Genomic DNA, 22,386 nt, shown 5'->3' with positions numbered 1-22,386 from the left:
CGCTGTGTTCCAAGCACGCTCCCCAGCCCGGGGCCAGCAGTTCTCTATACGCAGGTCACCTGTGTTGTGCTCTGCTTCATCACACCCTTATCCACCTGTTGTCCCCTCTCCTAATCTCCTTCTCTGCTCTATACACAGTGCCAAAACCTCTCCTCCGACCCCGGGCGGCTCCTCCAGTGGTCCAGTCATTTCAGCGGCCCCAAACGCCCAAGACCCACGCCGGCAGCTCCGCGTCAGATCCTCGCCACCTCCTTTCCTTTCCATACTCTGTCAAATAAATATCTTCCTCTGACCTGAGTCGGAGTCCTGCCTATTGCTGAGTCCAGTCGCTCTTTTGGTGTGCGGCTTGCCACAACAGTAATGAGAAATATTTGTCTGTAGCTGCTAAATGCTCCGCTGTGTTGATCAGACAGTTTGTCTCTTTTGTCTATTGCTGGTGCCGAGTAGGTAATGTGCTGTGAGTTTCTGGAGCTTTTTCACTAAAAACAGCTGCCTCTGAATTAAAAAGAAGCTGTGAGAGTGAACCAAAACAGTTGTGGGCTCAACAGGTGTTTTTGGTCTCTCTCTGTAGATCTAACAGGGAACTTGGTTTGGAAATACACACTAAAGTTTACAGATGTTTGTTTCAGTGCTTTGAGAAACGCAACTAAAATTCATTCATTGTATTGAGTTAGTGGGTTGCCAGTCGACACCACAGCTCCCACCCACAGCCTACAGTGAAAGCTCCCACCAGTTATCAACTGCACAAAAATAGTCGATACTCTTCTGCGGGGGTCTCAGATTTGAAAACCTATGGTAGCTCCTCAGTAGAAATGTGACTACTTTCATAATTGTGTCTTTAAATGATTTTAAATAACAATTAATAGCTCCTGGTTTTTGGATGTGAGAGGATCCCTGCTTTTGTTGATCTTATGTTACATTAAACTTTATACTTTTGGGTTTTAGAATATTTCTTGCACAGACATTCGATGACATTTTTGTCATGAACATGTGTCACTTTTCTGATCTTTACAGACTAAACAATGGAAAAAAAGTTAAAAATCAAAATAATCATTGCAGCTCTACTCACAACTAAAATTTGCAGGGTCTGTTACAGCACCAGCTTCACCTATGGCCTCCACTCAGCTTTAGCTTTCAGCCTCCAGCCAGTGCAGGTCCAACAACAGTCTGTAGCCTCAGCCTCAACTCAAACCTAATGTTTTTGTCCGCTACCTACAGCCCAAGTGTCTGCCTGTAACTCCTGGCAGCCAGTCAAATGACATGTTTATGTAAATATCAACTTCCCGTGAATATCATTTAAAGGCCACACTGCAGCAATCACTGGCTTACAATTTGCACTTGGGGACTTGATGGATTTACAAGTCATATTCCCAGTCAACCTTGAGCATGAGTGATTAAGGCTGAGGATTTCACTTGAACTGCTCAGTGCGTAAATACTGATCATTATGCAATGGAGCACAACTCATTAATCACTGCAACAATGTTTTTATCAATGCACTGTAAATTTTGCTTTAAAACAGCAATGGGGTGCATGATTAAAGTTGTCAGAGAATCTGGTTTTTAAGGCTCAAAATAATTTTTTTTATCTTCCTTGAAACTTTTTCACAAGAGTTGGAATGAGATTGTTTTAGGAGTTTTAGTTTATAGTACCTGAAAATATTTACAGAATCAGAATCATGTTTATTGGCCGTGTATGTTTAAATAAACAAGGAATTTGACTCCAGTAAGTTGTAAGTCACCAAGAAAAAGGGGAAAAGTATGAAGAATAGGAGAAAAGAGAAACAGTCTATTTATATACATGTGTTCACTTTCTGATTGTTATGCACAATATTTATATTTACAATTTATTACACTGGGGGCTGTTGTCCTGTTATGCAGATATGGGTTAACTGTTCATCAGAGTGACAGCCCAGGGGAAGAAACTTGTGCCTGATTGTCTTGGCGTACAGTGACCTGTAACGCCATCCAGAGGGGAGGAGCTCAAACAGATTGTGTCCAGGGTGTGAGGGATCTGCAGGAATCTTTTGACCCATGAGGTGTACAGGTCCTCCACGGAGGGCAGGTGGCACTGATGATTCTTTCTGCAGTCTGTTCCTGTCCCGTTTGGTTGCTGAGCCAAACCAGATAGAGATGGAATAGCAGACAACAGACTCGATGATTCCTCTGTAGAACTGTATCAGCAGCTCCTGGGGCAAGTTGAGCTGATATAGGAAGTACATCCTCTGCTGTGCCTTCTTGGTGATGGTGCTGATGTTGGATGTTCTTTCTCTCTCTGTTTTTCCTCTGGCCTTGTTGCAATCAGTCCTTCAAAACAGAATGCCCCTGTCTTTTCTGGATCAAGCTTCCAGGGTCCAGCCCAACCGATCAAGTCACCCTGTTCCACATATGAAGGACAGACAAGAAAAAAAGTAGACTAATCTTCTCTTATTTCTCACCTCTGTTAGCTGGCAGCTAAACAGGGTCCCAACCTCTATCACACCTAGGAGATTGGATTGGTTTCTCCACTGCAGCGGACACTGGAACCAGGAGGCGAGCGGAACAAATTCAGTCGTATGTGCCTATGTATTTCTGTGCTGTTAGTGCAGCAAGCCAGGAGGCCATAATGATGGTTGCTGCACCTTAAAATGCACTGAGAGGGACATTTTCATGCTCCATCCATCTGGTGTAGCATTCTCATGTTTTCTGATGAACTCACAGTCCAAAGAAAGCTGTTAGTCATCTCAGCACAGCATTGTCCTTTGTTCCCAAGATAGACTGTATTTTGCTTGATTAAAGTCATCAAAGCCTTGGAGCAAAGCTCTTTGTTAACCAAGAACAAACTGATAAACATGTTGATTATACTCTCCCAGTTAAATCAGTACAAGCAGACTGCTGTCACATTATGACTCGGGAACAAATGGGAAAGCTTTTTCTCTCTGTGACTTTTCCTTCAAAAACAAACCTTTAGCTCCTGCTGTTTCAGAAATGAGTGTGAAGCCTGACAGCACAGGATGTTGGGGACACCTGTAATCACATAAATACACTGTTCTCACTTGACTCAAGTATGTGCTGAGAAAAGCCAGGCTGTGTGTAGCCTAGCAAACACCAACATGTTGAACAAGAACAAATAAAACCTGTGAAATCATACCATATTATATAGTAGCTACATTACATTTTGATGTCATTTTTAAATGCTACACTTATTCTTACAGTGGCTATAATAAATATGTTTTAGTCAAAAAAAAAGAAAAGTCAATGCAAACTCACCATGAAAATGTGAAATGGATCACTTGCTGTGATTAAGTACAGATACAATACAATATGCAGCTCTCCTTGACTTCACAGAGCTTCATAGTGAGGTTTGTTCAGCTGTCTAATCCTCAGCTTTATTGTGTTGGTTCACTCTCATCATTCGCATATCTTTGTTACTGGCCACTGCAAGCAGAGGTTTTTAACTCACTGTACACTACAGTACCTGTACAGCAACAACAGTAAAGACACAAAGTAAACAACTAACTGATGAAGATACTGGAGCATTTAGCACTGAAAGACCCAAATATTCCTTCAGGAGTAGGGACCAAAAACAGAGCTAAAAGAGAGTAAAAGCTGTGTAAACCTAAAACTGTTTGCTGACACATCAACTTAAAAGATTATAATAATACTGTGATGTTAAAAAAATACCACCTTTTATAATGATAATGTTAATTTGCCATTTCAGTTTAGTAGGTTAGCATGCTAACATTTGATAATAAACACAAAGTCAGCTGGGGGTAATGGAGAGTTTTGCAAGTATTTGATGATAAATCAAAGAACAGGACAAATTAACTAAGGACAAATCAATCACTTTGACTGATGATGGTAGGCTACCACAGAAACATAAGGGGAGAGTTATGTGGTTAGTTGAGAGTTAGTTGTTTTGTTAGAATTAGTGGTCAAAACAGCATAAGTAGGCTGTCAGATCTGTCATGCAAAACCAACCACATAGTCTCCACTCCTATAGTCATGTTTCTTGTAAAAGTAAATCGAGATGTATGAAAAGAGATGTATGATTAAAACACAAATCTCACCTTTAGATGGCTTAGCCGAGTGTCTTTTGGCATCTTCTCCTCCTTCTGGTCTGCCAAGTAACAATTTTCTGGTGGTCTGGTTCTCAGTGCCACTAGACAAGTTGGGGCCCCCCCCCCCCCCAAAGCATTACTCTATTATTATTATTTCTTGGCCTATGCGCCTGATGTAAAGAGGTTTCTTGGGGAGGTGCATGCACTTCTTTTTAAATTATTTACTTTTATAAAAGATGTGATGACTAAGTGGTTGGTTTTGCATATGTGCGTCCAGTTTGTTTGCCTGCTTTCATTAAATTGTTGTGCATAGCCATCTCCCAGATATTTCTGGGAGAGTCATCTGGGCGTGCTGAAGGGAAAAATCTAGATCCATGCTGCTACTTAGCATGAATAAAGTCAGCAGTAAATTCCCTTTACCACAACCAGCATGAAACAGCAAAGGGACAGAGTTATCTACTAACTAGTGCACATTTAGCTATGAAGCATTTTAGTAACTTGTGGTTCATTGTTTTGCTTTTACAGCTTGCGACATTACTGGTTTGTTTGAGTCTCATGGGCCTCTTGAGCCCCATTTACCTGGCCACCACCAAACATCACACAAAGTTAGCAACTAGCTGGTGAACATATAGAGCAGCTCAAGAGCCAGAGCCAGGTATTTTCCTTAGGAGTCAGTGGAGACCAAAAAACAAAACAAAAACAACAACAAAAATAACCCCCCCCAGCAAAAAAGAAAGGAGTGTGAAAATTGTACTTACATTCATGACTCATCTGCTAGATGGATGTGTAGCCTAAATAAGCAACCATCTGCTAACAGGTTTGTCATATTTAATGAGATGCCCCTATGGGTCGACTATTCTAACACATTCTTGCTTTAAAAGTAACATGTTTAGTTTAGTATTTTACTAAATATTACTGTAAATGAAACACCTCTTCAGTGTTTTTCTAACTTCACTTTTTTGGTGCTTTTATAGCACTTTACTGTTAATTTTACTGACTTTTTTTTTTTTTTTTTTTGTCATTAGAGCAAAGATACACCACAGCTTGCCCTGATACACTGGTTGGATTTTTTAACAAAACAAACAACATAAAAAGAGTGGGTAACACTGGTTCGCGTGTAGAAAAGGTAGAACACAGATTCCTATTAACGAAGACTTGACATGAAAATATCGGTAGCTATGTGCTATGACGAGTTTTCCGCATGGTATGTGTAGTTTTAGTGGAGTTAGTCTGTGTTTATATTTTGGTGTGTGACGACTCACTGGCGGTGACGTTTCATGACGGGCTCTTCGCCCCAACAGTGCATTCTGGGTCCATCCCAAGATGGCTGCGCCCTTGGAGTAGTGCTGAAGAAGTGTCTCTCTGGGGGGGGATTCTCGGGTTTGTGTGTGATTTCCGCCAATATTGTTGCACCTTATAAGCCCCCAGGGCTGCCGGTTTGTTGGAGAAGACTATACGACCCCAGCCATCGGTAAGTGCAGCCGGTGCTTCGTGTGGCTGTGGCAGACTATCCGTGTAAAGATGGCCCTTGTCACCAGCCCCTTCCCATAGCGAAGAGCCGTGGGGAGAGGAGCCGCAGATTCTCCTGCAAACACGCACCTGTCCAACTTGGATTTGACGGGTTTGATCTACTATACAGGCTGTGGACACTGCCCTACAGTTTTCTGACCAGGATTGTTTGCGCCACCGTATCGGTCATCGTTCGGAGACGGAGTGGTTCCCCTTCCCGGGTTGATACTTCCACCGCACCAAGGTTTGCATCTGCACGTTTCGCTGCATGCTGCCAGCGCCATTTCTGCACGTCTGCTTTGTTTTACTCATTACTCGTGATGTTTGGCAAGCTACTTGGAAAAACGCATTAAATCGCCCTAGCCTCTCATGCAGTTTGACAGCTGACTGATAGCCACGGAGAGCTGCCGCGTTAGCTGCATTAGCCTGGCTAACTTGGCTTACTGACCAGTTTATTTGTCAGCTGTTCGTTAGCAAAGTGCTACGGCTGTGAACTTAAGTTCAACATAGCCAGACTCCTGGAGTCCCATCATTGATCGAGGTGCTGCTCCCTGTCCAGGTGTGAAAGTAACCAGAATTTTAAACAGAATAAAATCAGGCAGCTAATCTATGAGAAGTGAAGTTGAGTGTTGAAATGACGGAATCCAGATATTAATGCGTTTGGTTTCAGTAGTTGTGATCAAGCAGGAAATTCTCAGCAGAGCAAAAATGACTCATAATCATCGTCCCATGAACCGAGGGAACTTTGTTTAAAGGTCATCGAGTGCAAACCTCAGCAGCCACAGAAGTTGTTCAGATTCTCACATTTTAGCCTGTCTAATGTCTAAACATGTGAGTGAGCACAGACCTACCTGATGTTTCTGCAGCCACTTGAAGTGAATGTATTTTTAGCTTGACATTAGTAGGAACCGAAAAACAATTCTGCTATGGTAGGAATGTATAAAGAGGAAGAGATGGAGCCTGAAACATCACAGCGGTGCAAAAAGTCTTTTAGATGGAAGTTACTCTAAGATGGCTTTGTTGCCTGAATCTTTTTAGACTAGTGCCAATACAACACCTGCTTTCTTGATATCTTACTGTGAAAGCACATGATTTTAAAATCTACAAAATTTTCATTCTACTTAGGAACAATGTGATCAGAGAATAAGTAAACAAAATTACCACATTCAACTGATCAAGAACTTTCAGTACTTGACTTTTTTTTTTTTTTTTTTTTAAATTTGTTACAGAAATTTTGGTTGGTACCAAAGAGTACGGAGTTATGGTACACGACCCTATTCTGTACATATTTTCTATTTATTGTCTGATTTATTAATTTTTGTGCACAAGCCCATTTCAGTAATTGTATGCATTGTCCCCAGAGCATGGCTTCACAGATGTTTTAGGTTTGCCAATATTGTGGCTTCCTCTTGCCTACTGATTTGTTTATAGCACCCACACATGGCATTCAGAGCCCGAAAAATGTCTTCAGTTAATTCTCCAAGTGATGTCTGAAAGAAATAATTTGATCTGCTTATGGCTAACTTGGATTTTTAGGTGAAACCCCACCAGGCAGTTTCATTGTTGCTGTAAGAGTAGAGTACCGACTGCACCTTAAATGTCATGCTGTTGCTTAGTGTTAGGGTAGGCCAGAGAAACTCATCCAATTCTGTCCCCCCTGCAGGGCCCTGATGAAAATGGACTCAGACTTACTTCATTCACCAGCTGTGGGCCTTGCTGAGGAAGAAGAGGCTGACATGAATGACTGGAAACTTCCCCTGGCCTTCATGAAGAAGCGGCACTTGGAGAAGATTGAGGGGTCCAAGGCTTTAGCACAGAGCTGGAGGATGAAGGACAGGGTAAGTTTTCTGCCCATCTATGTCTGGAGCCATTCAGGTGGATAAGGATGCTCTCTGTGCTAAGCACTGGTTTGCGATTGAAGAAGTGCTGTCAGTGTGCAGAACTGTTGAGGCTATAAATGTCTGACTTGTGCAATAGCTGCAGTTTCATACATAAAGTTGTCTCAACTATGTTACTTTTCAAAGGCTGGCCTAATGAAAGAGGAAATCCAATTTGATATTCATTGATCATTTATTGTTTTTAATTCAAAGTCCCACTTTGAATTTCTGATGTACCAGTCAAGGATACTTTATTTAAAAAAAGAAAAAGGTCAGTAATATTCTTTATTTTTGTGAGCAAATTCTGTGAAAAGACCAAACTCAACATTGAATTGATCTTACTAACAATGTATCAAATAGGGATGGGCAGTGATTTTTGAATAGTCATTAAATTACTATTTCATGTGGCTATGGTTTTGTCTTTAAAAACAAAGAGCCACTGTTTGCCCTTGCTTTTACCAGCACCTGGAAATAACGCAATAAGGAGGTCAATATATCATTTTAGTACAGCGCCAAATACAAACAGCAGAAACACTGAGAGACAACAGCCATCAAAAAGTCTTTGAGAAAATCAATGACAGTGAGATGCAGTGCAAAGGTGAAGTTAGCATGTCATAAATCGACAACTATTTACAGCCATTTGAAGATAAGGCATCCAGCAGAAAGTGTGGTGAGGTCCGCAGATCAACAGTCTGGCTATAGCTTTGTTACCCTCATCACAAAGATGAGAGTAAAGGACATGTTAGCTTCATCGAGGGGGAGGGTTGTTGAAGTTTGATGGCATTTATTCAGCCGGAGTATATGTCCCATCTAGAAAAACAGTCACGGCACGACTAAGCTGTATGACGATAATGCATGTGAACTGCGCAGTTGTTTCATAAGTGTTGAAAAGGTGTTTCTGACCACGGATACATGGACAGCGTTTACAACTCAATCCTATATGACAGTCACCTGCCATTATATACAAAGTGCTGTTCTTCAGACTAAAGTGATGCCAGAGCGGCATGCTGCTGAGAACCTGGAGAAAGTGCTTTCCACTGCCGCAGAACACTGGGGACTTCCAGGTGAAGTCGAATAGTTCTCAGCGAATATCGAATAGCATTTTAGCTTGAAATGCCCATCCCTAGTATGAAATGTATTCCTCTGTGTCATAGAGCTTTATTGTTGTCCAAGATCTACCAAAAGAGACATCACTGAGCCGCACTTTTGGACTGTGCGCTGTTCTATCTTTACCATGAAGACACACCCACACACTGTAGTTTATTTTTAGTCAGTCTCATTTACACCATCCTGCTGGCCCAAATACTTATTGGTGCACCAGATATGGATTAAAGCACTGCTGAAACTAGACCCCCACAGATTCAGTGTTTACTTCCTTTTGAGTCAACATTTGCTAAAAACTATAATGTCCGGCTGGTTTAGAAATTGACCGAGCCTTTCTTTAAAAGTCTTTAAACAGGCGGTACACATGCAGCAAATCACTGGTTGCCCTCATCTTTATTATAGTGCCAGTATATTGTATTCAGCTGGAGGTGACCCGTGCTATGATTTCACAGCAGAACCTCATGAGTGACTACGGTGTGTTTCAGCTCTCATAAAGCCGTCGTTCGATCCATTGCAGTGCCACCAGGCTGATTATTTCATTGCCTAATGGCTACATAGCAGTACTGTTATAATGACGGCAAATGCCACGCAGTCATACATAACCCTCACTAACTCTGCACCTATTGTTTAAATTCCTGTGAATAAAGATTTTCCACCTCGTTGCTGTTAGGACATCAGCGGAGCTACACCACAATGCTGGCTGAAGTGTCGAGCTGCAGGGAAATGTTGAAAAAGGAGCCATCATTAAATGTGTAGCTGCTATTGATTTAAAGGAGGTAATAGTGGCGGGCTGAAATGGGCTTTCCTATCAGAAAGTCATGCTAAATCGACCGTGCAAGATTTGCCATTGCCCAGAGCATTTTCAGCCTGTGGATGGCCATTTGTACACTTGTAAGAAGAATGTACTTTCCCATTTCAGGGCTCAGAGCTTTGTTTTCTGCAGGAAGACTGGCTTTGAATGCAACTCTGGCCTTGGATTAAATCCATCTTTTAAAATGTCCATAACTGCAAGATGATAGACTACAATGCTGTTTTACAAAAATAAAATATTTCTGAATAATGTGATGGGGATATCGGTGACAATGCACACAGAACCGGCTTGCTTTGTGTAATTCTGTGTATTGTTCTGCTCTCTTTTTAGAACAAACACTGAGTACTCAGGTTTAGTTTTTCAGTCACTTTGGCAGTTGTTGTGTTTTGCCCTCATTATAAAGCACCCCAGGGGTAATGGCGTTCTGATACTGTGCAGCACCCTGGATGCAAACATCATCTGATGGCATACAGGTTCACATACAGCTCCAAACATTTTCCTTTCAGTTGTTCATGGATGGTCGCATACAGTTCTGTCCATGGTATTGTGTTGGTTGATTTTTAGCTGATGAACAGGATATCAAGTGAGATAGCATCCAAACAGTTAAGGCATGAGGAGAGTGCAGACTGAGCTGTAAATGATGCTCTGGACTGTGGGGAAATCAGAGGTCTTGTAGATACATAGTTGTTCTTAGTATGAAGATGGGACAAGAGCAGGTGGGTGTATAACTGCAAGGCCTATTGGTTCAAATGGTTTGGTTATTCCCTGTTGGGCCCACTACTTGTGTGTGTGTCTGCACAGCTGTATGCTGCTGTGCAGCATGATTGTGTGTATTATTGCTTCACCTGCCAAGTGGAATCATAAGTTATCAGATACACTTTATGAATAACTATCAGTATTGTACAGAAGAGTCCAGCGTCCGCTCTGTCTTCAGGTGACAAGTGGCTCCCTTTAACTATAACTGTTGATTAGAAAACGATCAAACGATCACTGAGTACTATTTTTAAATGAATGATAACTGCTTTAAAAGGAGGAATGTTCCGAAAGTTGTGGCTAGACCTGGTTGAAGTAGTCTGTTTCCTTTAATCTTTCAGTGTGGAATAAAATAGGGGTGGGAGGAAAAAAAAATAATGAATCGCATTAGAATCATGATTCATATCTTCTACAATTCTAAATCAAATGCTCAAAATAAAGTTTTTTTAAAATAATGTTGATGGAGCAAAAAGGGTGAAACTCAATCATGAAGCCACTGTAGCCAAAGGACAGCGTGCACGTGCAAGAGTTGTACAACACAACTATATTGTAACAAATATAAATGTTGCAATAAAAATAGAATTGTCCATGGTGCTCATCACTAATGCATTATTAGTGTAGTTACCTGCACAATGCCTTATAACAAGGGCCTGTAAACAAAGCTTTGATTTTGTATTTGGGTTGAGAGTTTGGGGCCTTGAGGGCATCAGCTTCTGAAACTAGTGTGTAGTGATCGTTAATAAACAAGAATCATGGAACACACCGAATCACATCAGTCCTCCAGATGCTGTAAAACAGGACAGGTGTTTTGTATTCATTGGAGCACAGTGTGTGTGTGTGTGTGTGTGTGTGTGTGCATCTTTTTTCTTTTTACTGTGTTTGCGATTCTTTGTTTTCTTCATTGACAAAGTTTATTATTATTATGATTTTGTTATTAAGGATGAAGTCATTAACCTGCTGGCTTTAGAGAACAGAAGAGTAAAAACCTAGGCCTTAATCAGAGCAGCAACAAGGTGGATTTCCCTCTATCGGTTTTTACACACATTTCCAGTTTTTCACTTAAAAAAACTAACTTTTTCTTAAAAATTTGCAAAAATATTTTAATGCTTTACTGAGGTGGAAAAGCTGGTGTTTCAATTAAAGCAAAATCTTACAAACTAAACCGACTTAGCAAATTGATCACAATGTACATGAATCACGTTGACAGAGGTGAAATGGTGGGAAACCAAAACAGATCTGTGTGGAGCAATGGGGAGATTGTAATGGTCTTCAAATTAATACATGAAACAAACAGAAATTCCAGATATCCGTCATGTTTTCTACATTTTTATTTCATCATTTGACTGACACTCCTTTAATCTTGGCCATCTTGTGGTGCCCTCTTTTCCTGCAATGGTTTAATGGGACCCCATCGTAAAACTGGTTCCACCACCAGTTTATCTTAAACTCCTGCCTATCCCATAGTGGATGGAAACCTGTTGATGAAATATCTCCTAAGTAGTTAAATATGTCTTCTCCCATTTCATCCAAAAACATTAATTTGAAATGCATAGGCAGCCTGTCTCAGAGCTGGATGTGAGCTGACCTACCCTGCATGCACAGAAACCTTTTCTCCCCAGTTATTATCAAGCTTCACAATCCCCTGTAGAGCTGTAAGCTGGGTGACGTCAGAGTGGCTTGATGTTAACTTTACGTCCACCCCTTCCTAGACTAATATTATAGCCTCCTTATAAAACCTGACAGCGTCCTGTGTCCAACTGATTTGTCTCCTCCTGATATCCTGTGAGACATAGAAATGACGTCACTGAGGCTTATTTTTAGGACTGTTTGTGTATGGGAGCAGTGCGTAAAGGTGGATCAGAATTGGTCTTACTTGCCAGTAATAAATGGAAAGGATTTTGTTGTAGTGGCAACTGTTTTGAGACAAGGGGACATGAAAGAGGACGATGAAGGGTGTATAATGGACTGGAGAGGAAACACTGTGAGCATAAGCAATAGGAAGTGGCACAGCATGTGCATATGGTATGGATTAGGCAGTAACAGTTTTGGCTGGCTGCTGTACTGTAGGCAGCACCCTGTATTTTAGCAATTTAAAATGCAAATAAAGAGCAGGTATCAGTGAACATAGAAATGGATGGCTGTGTTTTTTTAATGAGGGACCTGTTGCAGATTACATACTACTGTACAAAGTATAGGGTTACTGAACTCTGCAGTGCTCATGCATCATTAGGATGCGGGAATTTGCTTATTCATAGATGTTGGAATAAAAAGATCCATGTTGTTTATTGGAGGCTCTGAAGATATATCAAGTGAAGCAAATGTCATCTTAAAATAAAGAGCACACACAGAAAATAACCTGTTACTATGGCAAATTAAAGTTTATTTCCCAAAGACATTGTGAGGTTTGTGGAAAATGGTGTTTTATACACACAGTGTTGCTGTTTGCTATTTGTAGTAAAAATCCTCTTCACTAGTTTCAGCCGAATACTGTTTGTGATTCCAAAATGTAAAATGGTTTGTCATACTTCTCATTATGAAACATGACATTTTATTTAGTTTTAGTTTCATTTTCATTCTGAAAAATAGGTCATCAATGAATCTCTTTCATTTCTGTCTTGGTTACTGAAATGAACAGTGGTATTCTAAGTAGCTACACAGATTCAAGATGAAATGAGTGGTGCTAGATTGTCTAATGCTGGCTAAGGTTCTCCACTTGTGTCGGTTCTTCACCCCCTTCAGTTAGATACAGTTGTTGATTCCAAAAGCTGGATTTCATCCTCTGAGATACAAATACGTTTTTTTTTTAAATTACTCTCAATGATGCCTTGGATAAAAAAAAAAAAAAAAAAGATGTTATGTAGAGGGTGACAAGCTCCGCCATTTGGGCCTTTGAGGAGTTTTGAAGTGGAAGTGGAATGTTGTGTCTCACTTAACAAGCAGATAGAAGAAACACACAGTCCATCATAGTATCTGTAAAAGGAAAACAGACAAGCTCACGCCAGCAAAAAGCTTGATGGGGCTTGAATCTTCTTTAGAGGGAAAGGCCATAACAGGTTCCATGTAATGGTTAGATTTCAAATATTATAGCCACAATAGAATTCAAAACTGGGACATGTCTGTAAACATGCTGATTTGTTCTTTCTGTCAGACACTAACACAAATCTTTACTTTAACTAATACACCATGTGCTTTATGATATTCAGTCACAGCATTTTAGTATTTCGAATGATTGCTGTAGTTGTTGGTTTTATTTTCCCTGATGCCTACAACACTGCTGTAATTAACACGGTGTCAGCACGTTGTTGTAGAGGCACTTTGTCAAAGCAGTGTGTCGCTGTGTGAAAATGGCCTGCAGGTGTTTGTTAAACCCTGCTCTTTCCCCGAGATGTAAAAATTGCACACATCAGGTAATTTGTCATTTATGTGACCTCCCTTTTGGACCTACAAATAGCTCAAGGCAGTCTAGTTTTGTTGTTTTTACTTTAGCAGGGCTGCACTTTAACTGTATTTAAATATTGAAAATACTTTGGTAATTTATTATCATATGGACATCTTACTTTATTTTTGGAATCATTGTGAGTCGTTGTGGTGACGACCTATAAATTGCCCGTTATAGCACACCTGTTGATCTCTCTCTCTCTCTCTCTCTCACTTACACACACACACACACACACACACACACGACTGCCTGCTGTGTTTATCAGCATAGCAGTAATGAAATCATTAAGTCATCAATATTCAAGTCCGTTGCACTAATGTGAAAATGGGACAGGTGGTCAGTGGTGCTTTATCTTCTGCATCATTACTTGAATTCAGTCAACATACACAGTTCATTAGGCAGCATATAGACTTTCAGCCATGTTTGCACAGTGCTAAAAATAGTGATACGCTAGTGATTTTATATCTTTGTTGAATTATGGCAGCAGGTTCACCATAGTGAGTATGTTTTAGTTTAGCTTTTCCTCGTTTTGTCATTGTAATTACTTGAGGGATAATGCTGATGGGTTTATTTTGGGCATGAAGATGCATGGAGAGGCTTTGGGATGTGAAAAGTATTGTGTAAACTCTTTTCTGTTTCGTAGGAAGTGTGTAAAATGACCTGATGTTGTCCTAGCAGCCAGACCACCTGTATCACACTCTTGTGCGTTTATTATAAGTTTTCAGAATAGACTGTGCCCATTGTCTTTTCATATCTAGACTAAGGAGACCGGAACTGGCACATACCCTGATCAGCCATAACATTATGACCACCTGCCTAATGCTGTTTACACAGGAGTCAATGTGGCAGTTGGTTGGCACTCGTGTCACTCTGTAGCTCACTGTGCAACTTCTACTAATCCATTTACTTCCACAGTTCTACTGTCAGGAAGAGCACAGATGTGTCTACATTTCAGTGGAAAACTTATGTAAAAGGAGTGAAAACTGTGGTGAGGATTTTTAGATAAATGCAACAACCTCACCACTGTAGGTGTGATATCACCAATACAGCCCCAGACTTCTCTTCATAGAGACCAATGTACAGTATTTATCTTTTAAAGCAATTTTAACAAAGATTCAAATAAATTTTCATCTTTTAAAAAGTACAAATGGAATTTAAAAGTTTAATCTACAGTAGGGCAACCTCATCAATGAGCCGTGGGCGTCCATGACCACATCTCCAGTTCACCGTATGTTCTTCCTTAGACACTGTTGGTAGGTATTAACCACTGCAGACCAACAACACCCACCAAGACCTGCGGTGTGGGAGATGCTCTGACCCAGTCATCTCACCATCACAGTTTGATCCTTGTCAAAGCTCCTCAGATTCTTACACTTGCCCGTTTTTCCTGTTTCCAACACATCAACTTTGAGGACTGAATGTCCACTTGCTGCCTACTATACCCCACACACTGACAGGTGCCAGTGTAACAGATAGTCAGTGTTATTCACTTCATCTGCCAGTGGTCATAATGTTATGAATGATCGGTGTATATAAGCCATTACTTTGTTTCCACCCACCCGGCATCTTCTTTTATGTTCAATGAAAAGAAATGCTAAGTTGCCTTGAGAATTTTAAACATCTGCATAAATAAAGGTCACCTGTGCAGACAGTCAGCATATAGTGTAAGCATACAGTATGTCTGCTTGTGCATTTACATTTTCAGTAACACCCACACACATCCAGAAACCTGAAAGCACTATGCAGGGTCTTTGTTCTTCTTTCATCTGCAAAAACCCATACATTGTTTTAATGCTCTTCATTTATTGTGTTGTTAGCAAGTTAGGAGTCACTGATCAACACACTGAGTGGGTCTGGGGTGCTGTATGGGAATCTTTAAAGGGTGCACAGGGAGAAGGCAGGGAAATCCCTGGAGTCCTGTGCAGCTATTAATAAGAGGAGGACTGCAGCAGGCCCAGACAGGGAGATGCACACATACTATTTATCTCTTTTCGTCCTCCTCCCCTCTGTCTTTCTGATTCTGTCTTCTGTTTCATAACTTATTTTAATCACAGCAACGAGTCAGAGGACTCCACGCTTCACATTCTTTCTGCCTCTCTCCTCCTCCCTCCTCATACAGAAGAAGAATTTGAGATGATCAGAAATCCATGAAGATTAGAGACGGACTTGTATAGAAATTTTGTTTTGTTTATGCTTTCTTCTCAGATTAACAGGCCAAAGCAGCTCATTTAATAAAGAGTTACTTGTTATAGGTAAGAAAAGTGTTGTACTCCCAGTGGGAATCCTCACTTATCTCTGCTCTCCTTCTGCCCTGCTCAGTTGCAAATTATAATTCATGGATGTGGATGGAGGTACCTCAGTTGCCATCATGTGGCCCATGATATACAGTATTATATGCCAACTGCTGAGGAAGACGGGTACAGGTACTCGCATCTTATACTTGGCAATAAAAGATACAAAATAAAAACAAAAAATTTTTGAAAACATAGTGGTTTAAAACAGGATTATGGTTGTGGGAAAATGGTTTTAAATGATTTATTGAGGAAAGTATTTGTTGAGAAAACTCCTCCTCAGGGGAGCTTTCCACAGTTAACAAGTAACAAGGGTAACCAACAGTAGTTAGAACAGTAAATGTTAGGAGCAGAACTACAGCAGAGCCAGTCGCTACAAGAGAGAGCAGCAGCGGGGTCTCTGGGGGGCAACAGGCCTGTGTTGGATCTACCGGGCTCAGAGGAGCCGGGCATGAGGAGCACCCTCAAGCCCTCAAATGTAAACCACAAAGGCATCTCGTCATGCTGTGAGTTCGTTACATACAAATAATTTTGTTTGGTTTTGATGAGCTAAGGTTAGATCATAAAGAATGAGAATGGGGAACATAACCAGGATCACGTTTGTCATTAAAGCTTCATTTAGTTATATTTGTATTATTTTAGAAAACATCCAAACATGTAGCGTGCAAAAAACTTGGCAGAATTTTGACTGTACTTTGATTTTTTGTATGGCAGTATACATTATTTACATACATTTGTGCACACACACATATATACAGTGGTGTGAAAAAGTGTTTGCCCCCTTACTGATTTCTTATCTTTTTGCATGTTTGTCACACTGTAATGTTTCAGATCGTCAAACAAATTTATATATTAGTCAAAGATAACACAAGTAAACACATCATGCAGTTTTTAAATGAAGGTTTTTATTATTAAGGGAAAACAAAATCCAAAACTATAGAGCCCTGTGTGAACAAGTGTTTGCCCCCCTGTCAAAACACTGTTTTATCGCACCTGAGTTCAATTTCTCTAGCCACACCCAGGCCTGATTACTGCCACACCTGTTCGCAATCAAGAAATCACTTAAATAGGACCTGCCTGACAAAGTGAAGTAGACCAAAAGATCATCAAAAGCTAGACATCATGCCGAGATCCAAAGAAATTCAAAAACAAATGAGAAAGAGAATAATGGAGCTCTATCAGTCCGGAAAAGGTTATAAAGCCATTTCTAAAGCTTTGGGACGGCAGCGAACCACAGTGAGAGCCATTATCCACAAATGGCGAAAACATGGAACAGTGGAGAACCTTCCCAGGAGTGGCCGGCAGACCAAAATTACCCCAAGAGCGCAGCGACAACTCATCCAAGAGGTCACAAAAGACCCCACAACAACATCCAAAGAACTGCAGGCCTCACTTGCCTCAGTTAAGGTGAGTGTTCATGACTCCACCATAAGAAAGAGACTGGGCAAAAATGGTTTGCATGGCAGAGTTCCAAGACGAAAACCACTGCTGAGCAAAAAGAACATAAAGGCTCGTCTCAGTTTTGCCAGAAAACATCTTGATGATCCCCAAGACTTTTGGGATAATACTCTGTGGACAGACGAGACAAAAGTTGAACTTTTTGGAAGGTGTGTGTCCCATTATGTGTGGCGTAAAAGTAACACCGCATTTCAGAAAAAGAACATCATACCAACAGTAAAATATGGTGGTGGTAGTGTGATGGTCTGGGGCTGTTTTGCTGCTTCAGGCCCTGGAAGACTTGCTGTGATAAATGGAACCATGAATTCTGCTGTGTACCAAAATATCCTGAACTGCAGTCCCCAAGCTTTAGAAATGGCTTTATAACCTTTTCCGGACTGATAGAGCTCCATTATTCTCTTTCTCATTTGTTTTTGAATTTCTTTGGATCTCGGCATGATGTCTAGCTTTTGAGGATCTTTTGGTCTACTTCACTTTGTCAGGCAGGTCCTATTTAAGTGATTTCTTGATTGCGAACAGGTGTGGCAAGAGAAATTGAACTCAGGTGCGATAAACCAGTGTTTTGACAGGGGGGCAAACACTTGTTCACACAGGGCTCTATAGTTTTGGATTTTGTTTTCCCTTAATAATAAAAACCTTCATTTAAAAACTGCATGATGTGTTTACTTGTGTTATCTTTGACTAATATATAAATTTGTTTGACGATCTGAAACATTACAGTGTGACAAACATGCAAAAAGATAAGAAATCAGTAAGGGGGCAAACACTTTTTCACACCACTGTAACTGGTAATGTGCATGCACGTGTCCTACTGAATAAAATGTTCCAACGCCTATGCAGGCAAGGCAGAAACTGATTCATCTGCAGCGTCACCTGCCGACAGCCGCTGTCTAGTGTTAGCTCCCGAACAAAGGGATGAGCGGAGCTGAGATCAGGCTGCAGAGTCATTTTTCAGTCTGTCACTGTGGTTGACAGGATCTCTAGGTCCACTATGAGTTGGCTACAGTCAGCTGAGGTTATCCATTCTGAACTACCACAGTTTGTAAAGAGAGATCCAAGTGATTTATGCAACTTTTTAGCCAAACAAAATAAGAATGTATGAAGGTAAATACAATGCCTCTTCCCAGAATGGTGCCCCTGTCCTAACATTGAACATGGTGTGACATGAGCTACTTTTAGCTGCAGTACAATGTCAGCTGAGAACGGAGATGTAAGTTTTCAACCTGCCACCACTGCCCTGGCAAATTTTGGATATTTGCTGATAATTACTAGCGAAGCTCCAAAGCCAAAAATTTGACATTTGGGGCAGCTCTAGTTTGTTCACAGCATAGCTCAAAAAGTAATGAATGGATTTGGATGAATTTTTTTGGAGAGGTAGGATCATCATCTGGATCTGGGGAATAAAAAAAAAAAAAAGGATTCTTCACCATTGTGATAAATAATGCCTACAATGGTTAGACAAAAATAGCACGGTAACATCCACATGAGATCTACCACACGCTAACTTGTGATCTGGATCCAAGTAATGTGCACTGATCGAGAATGTTCATGTTTACAGGGCTCACAGAAAACGTGCTGTTGAGACAACAAATAACTCTATAGAATTGTAACTAAGATCAAATTCTACTCTTCAACTGTGGCTGTGCTAGATCCTGAAGACAATTGCCTGAAATACAGTTTTTCTTGAATAACCTTCAAGCCAATAATCATATCGTGTTTTCGAATGCTTTTCATTGTCAGCGAATTATATTATGATGGCCAGGCTATCATGGGAGTATTGCTTTTGGTTGGAATGGCATTGTGGGGACAGGGAGCCAGCCTGGCAGAGGCTTGCACACTCTGAGCGCTCTCTGGTTTTATTTATTTATTTGTTTTTACCTTAATCTAAACTACACACACCATATTAGCACAGTTTAAGGCCTGACAGAAAGGAACTAATTCATTACTATAAGCCATGCAAATAGATTTACAAGCATGTTTTCTAGTAGCCAGCAGATAATTTCCAAACCTGACTGACAAATGAAAGGCTTGTTCTTGTTTTCAGTGTGTGTGTGTGTGTGTGTGTGTGTGTGTGTGTGTGAGAGAGAGAGAGAGAGCTTATACGTGGAATAAACAAGTAGATAAATCAGTGAGAATAATACGGACCACATCTGTGTGCTGTCACACACAAATGCCACAATGCACCGCGATGATGAGCTGGAACAGAAAAACACCATCCTTCATTCATCTGCATTATTTCTATGCAAATGAATATCAATTGTGTTATAAATTACCTGCATTGGATGCTGGTCGGAAACAAATAATTTCATCAGAGCTGTTTATATTAGGGTGCTAATTATCTCGCCATCCTCAGCTAGTTAATTATAATCATGGTTATGTCCTTACTCTGACGAGTTTGACTACTATTTATGAAAATAGTTATTTCTTTAGCTTTTGTGTATTTTTTTATGCTGGTCTGTTGATGTTTACAAAAAGGTAAACACCAATCATGCATAACATTATGACCACCTGTAAAATTGTATGCACTTCAATGGTGTCTGTATATTTTTGTCTTACCCATTGACATACATGAGAGAGCCAGAATATTAGGAACACCTCTGAATATAGTGTAGTCCAATACAACACCACCTTTAACTATGACCTCAATAATGAACATATAATTGAATTTATACATTTATGATAATCTCACCAAAAACTGAAACATTTTGAGCTTTGTAAACGCAAATGTTAATGCAGAAGTGTTGCACTGAAGTGCATAAGGATGTACAGGTGGTCTTAATGTTATGCCTGATCGGTGTATGTCTCCAAAGTATGCTATAATTTCAGCTGTTGTATTTTAAAGTTCAGACCTGCCCTAGCTCTTCCCAGTATGAGGCTTTATAGTATGTTTTAGGTAGAAAAGTACTTTGCCGGGGTATTTGTGTCAATCGTTTACTTCCCCTGCAGAGCTGACTGAGAACAGGCACACTTGTATGCATGTTGGAAGTTAAATCATCTAGTCAAAGCCAATGAACTCACTCTCTTTCAGCTGTTTTTTTTTTTTTTATTCCACATTGTGTATTTATTCAAATGACAGATCAAACTTCTGATCTGAGCTAACACCAAATGAAATGACTGGCAACAAGGTGTTCTCTTTGCCAGAAGAGGATCTAACTGTATCTCATCTTTCTTTAACAAGTGTGAAGGTAAAATGAAGAATCAGTAAGAACTATAGAAGCTAAAGGATAGCCTTTACTACTTATTAACAGCTTGAGTCTTCATTGACTTTCCTGTCATCAGGTTCCTGAGCTGTGTGTCAGAGGACATTGGATCATTCTTGACTGAAGGCCACCACGAAAGTCTTTATAGTACAACCCATGAAACGGCACTAAGATCCGTTGCCTGGGGAACCCGTGGTAGACTTTTGGTCTTGTTCTAGTGTTCATGAAACAAGTCTTGAGCTGTCATTGGATTTAAAAAAGGCTGTTACAACTATATAAGTTTGGAAAAGATAAGTGTATCCTCTGGCTTTTAATTTGTTGGTCAGTCAGTCGGTTGGTCCATCACTTTTGGTCAGACTGAAATATCTCAACAACTGCACAGATTGTGATGAAGTTTTATACAGACATTCAGGGTCTCCAGAAGATGAAGCCAAATGATTTTTCCTGTAAATCCACCAGTAGGTTTAGTTACTTAATGGATTGCCATAAAATGTGGTACAGACATTCCTGATCCCCTCAGGATGAACTGCATCTAGCACCACCAAGAGGGCGACATTTTTTATTTGCTCAATGCTTAGTTTTAGACAACACCTGCAAACTAATGAAATATTACCTCAGCCTCAGTTATTGTATACTTTGTGTAGTGCTCTTTAGCAAATATTAGCATGCTAACACACCAAGAATTTGAACATAGTAATGTTTTATCTGCTTAGCATTGGCATGTTAGCATTATCATCCGTCAGTGACATCTCACAGAGCTTCTTGCGTGACTTTAGACTTTTGTTAGGACCCATTGTTTTGCAGTTGAGGCAATAGGCACTGCCTGTTTGGACTGTTTTTTCACTAAACATTTTTGGGGCGCTTGGCTTCAGTTTTATAAGCAGGGATTCTTGGATGTTTGTTCAAACACATAATGCTTGTGCAAATTAACAATTGGTCAGAAATTGTTGTATTATTACTTTTTCATGAGTTCTTTGGGTTATTTTGTTCCTCTAATGTAAAAATACAAGCAGCATAGTCCGTTGATCTGTCAGTTTGCGAGTCCATCATTTTATTCCAGACAGAAAATCGCAGCAAGTATTGGATGGATTGCTGTGAAATTGGTCACACACATTCATTTCCCCCTGTTTAGGGTCTTTTCCACAGATTTCCCGTCTGATCCAGAGATTCAGACTGGAGTTATACCGACCTACTATGTCATGACAAGCTGTCATTCAGCTATGGAATCCAACCCAAAAACAGTACCGTATGGATTTAAAGCAGAAAGGTGCAGATCTAGCAAAGGTACATCCTTTCTTAAATAAATGGAAAAAATGGCAGCATTGTAACAACAGACTGGCATCACACCAGGTAATGAACCCCAGTGCAGACCACTGTGGAAGGAGACTCTTGCATTATGTGGTTAAGTTTTAGTGGTTAAGACTTGATCAGGCAGCACAGGTCTCCTACAGTGCAAATTACACATTGCAGTAGAGGTGAGCCATTACTCTATCTTCATTGTAAGCACCTCAGAAGCACGTTCCCCACAGCCTGAATCGTTAATCGGTTTGAGTGAGGACAGTGGCACAGTAAGCAGGAAGCAAAGGGAGGTCACACTAAATACTGACTTTCAACTGTAGAAGCCATTCTCTTCTGCACATTTTGTAATATTGTGTACACCTTTCCTGTATTTTTCGGTTATTTCTTAATAAAGAGACTGAGAAGTAAATAAGTAAGCATTACAACCTTGCTAAAACAGCAAAACCTAATGGTGGCCTAAGACGTTTGCACAGTTCTCTATATTCTCTGAATAGATTCGTTGTGAACGGTACCTGAGCTGATCAGTGAGTGTTTCATGGTCATGTCACTCTGTGGATCAAAGCCAGGTAGTGTTTACTCTGGGAAAGCTGATGCTTGAACTTCATGTG

General features: G+C 40.4%; 1 protein-coding gene across 1 annotated transcript in view; it reads left to right on the top strand.

Moving 5' to 3' along the window:
- Positions 1-5,245: 5,245 nt before the first annotated feature.
- rptor (regulatory associated protein of MTOR, complex 1) overlaps positions 5,246-22,386 on the top strand; it is a 186,077-nt gene continuing 168,936 nt past the window's right edge. The window contains 3 exon segments of the mRNA XM_020594142.1: positions 5,246-5,508; positions 5,677-5,790; positions 7,210-7,384. Of these exon segments, the coding sequence (XP_020449798.1) occupies positions 5,315-5,508; positions 5,677-5,790; positions 7,210-7,384 (483 nt within the window). The 5' untranslated portion in view covers positions 5,246-5,314.

The sequence above is a fragment of the Monopterus albus genome, unplaced genomic scaffold, assembly GCF_001952655.1.
Source record: "Monopterus albus unplaced genomic scaffold, M_albus_1.0 scaffold22.1, whole genome shotgun sequence".
NCBI lineage: Eukaryota > Metazoa > Chordata > Actinopteri > Synbranchiformes > Synbranchidae > Monopterus > Monopterus albus.
This window is presented reverse-complemented; position numbering and strand designations above follow the sequence as displayed.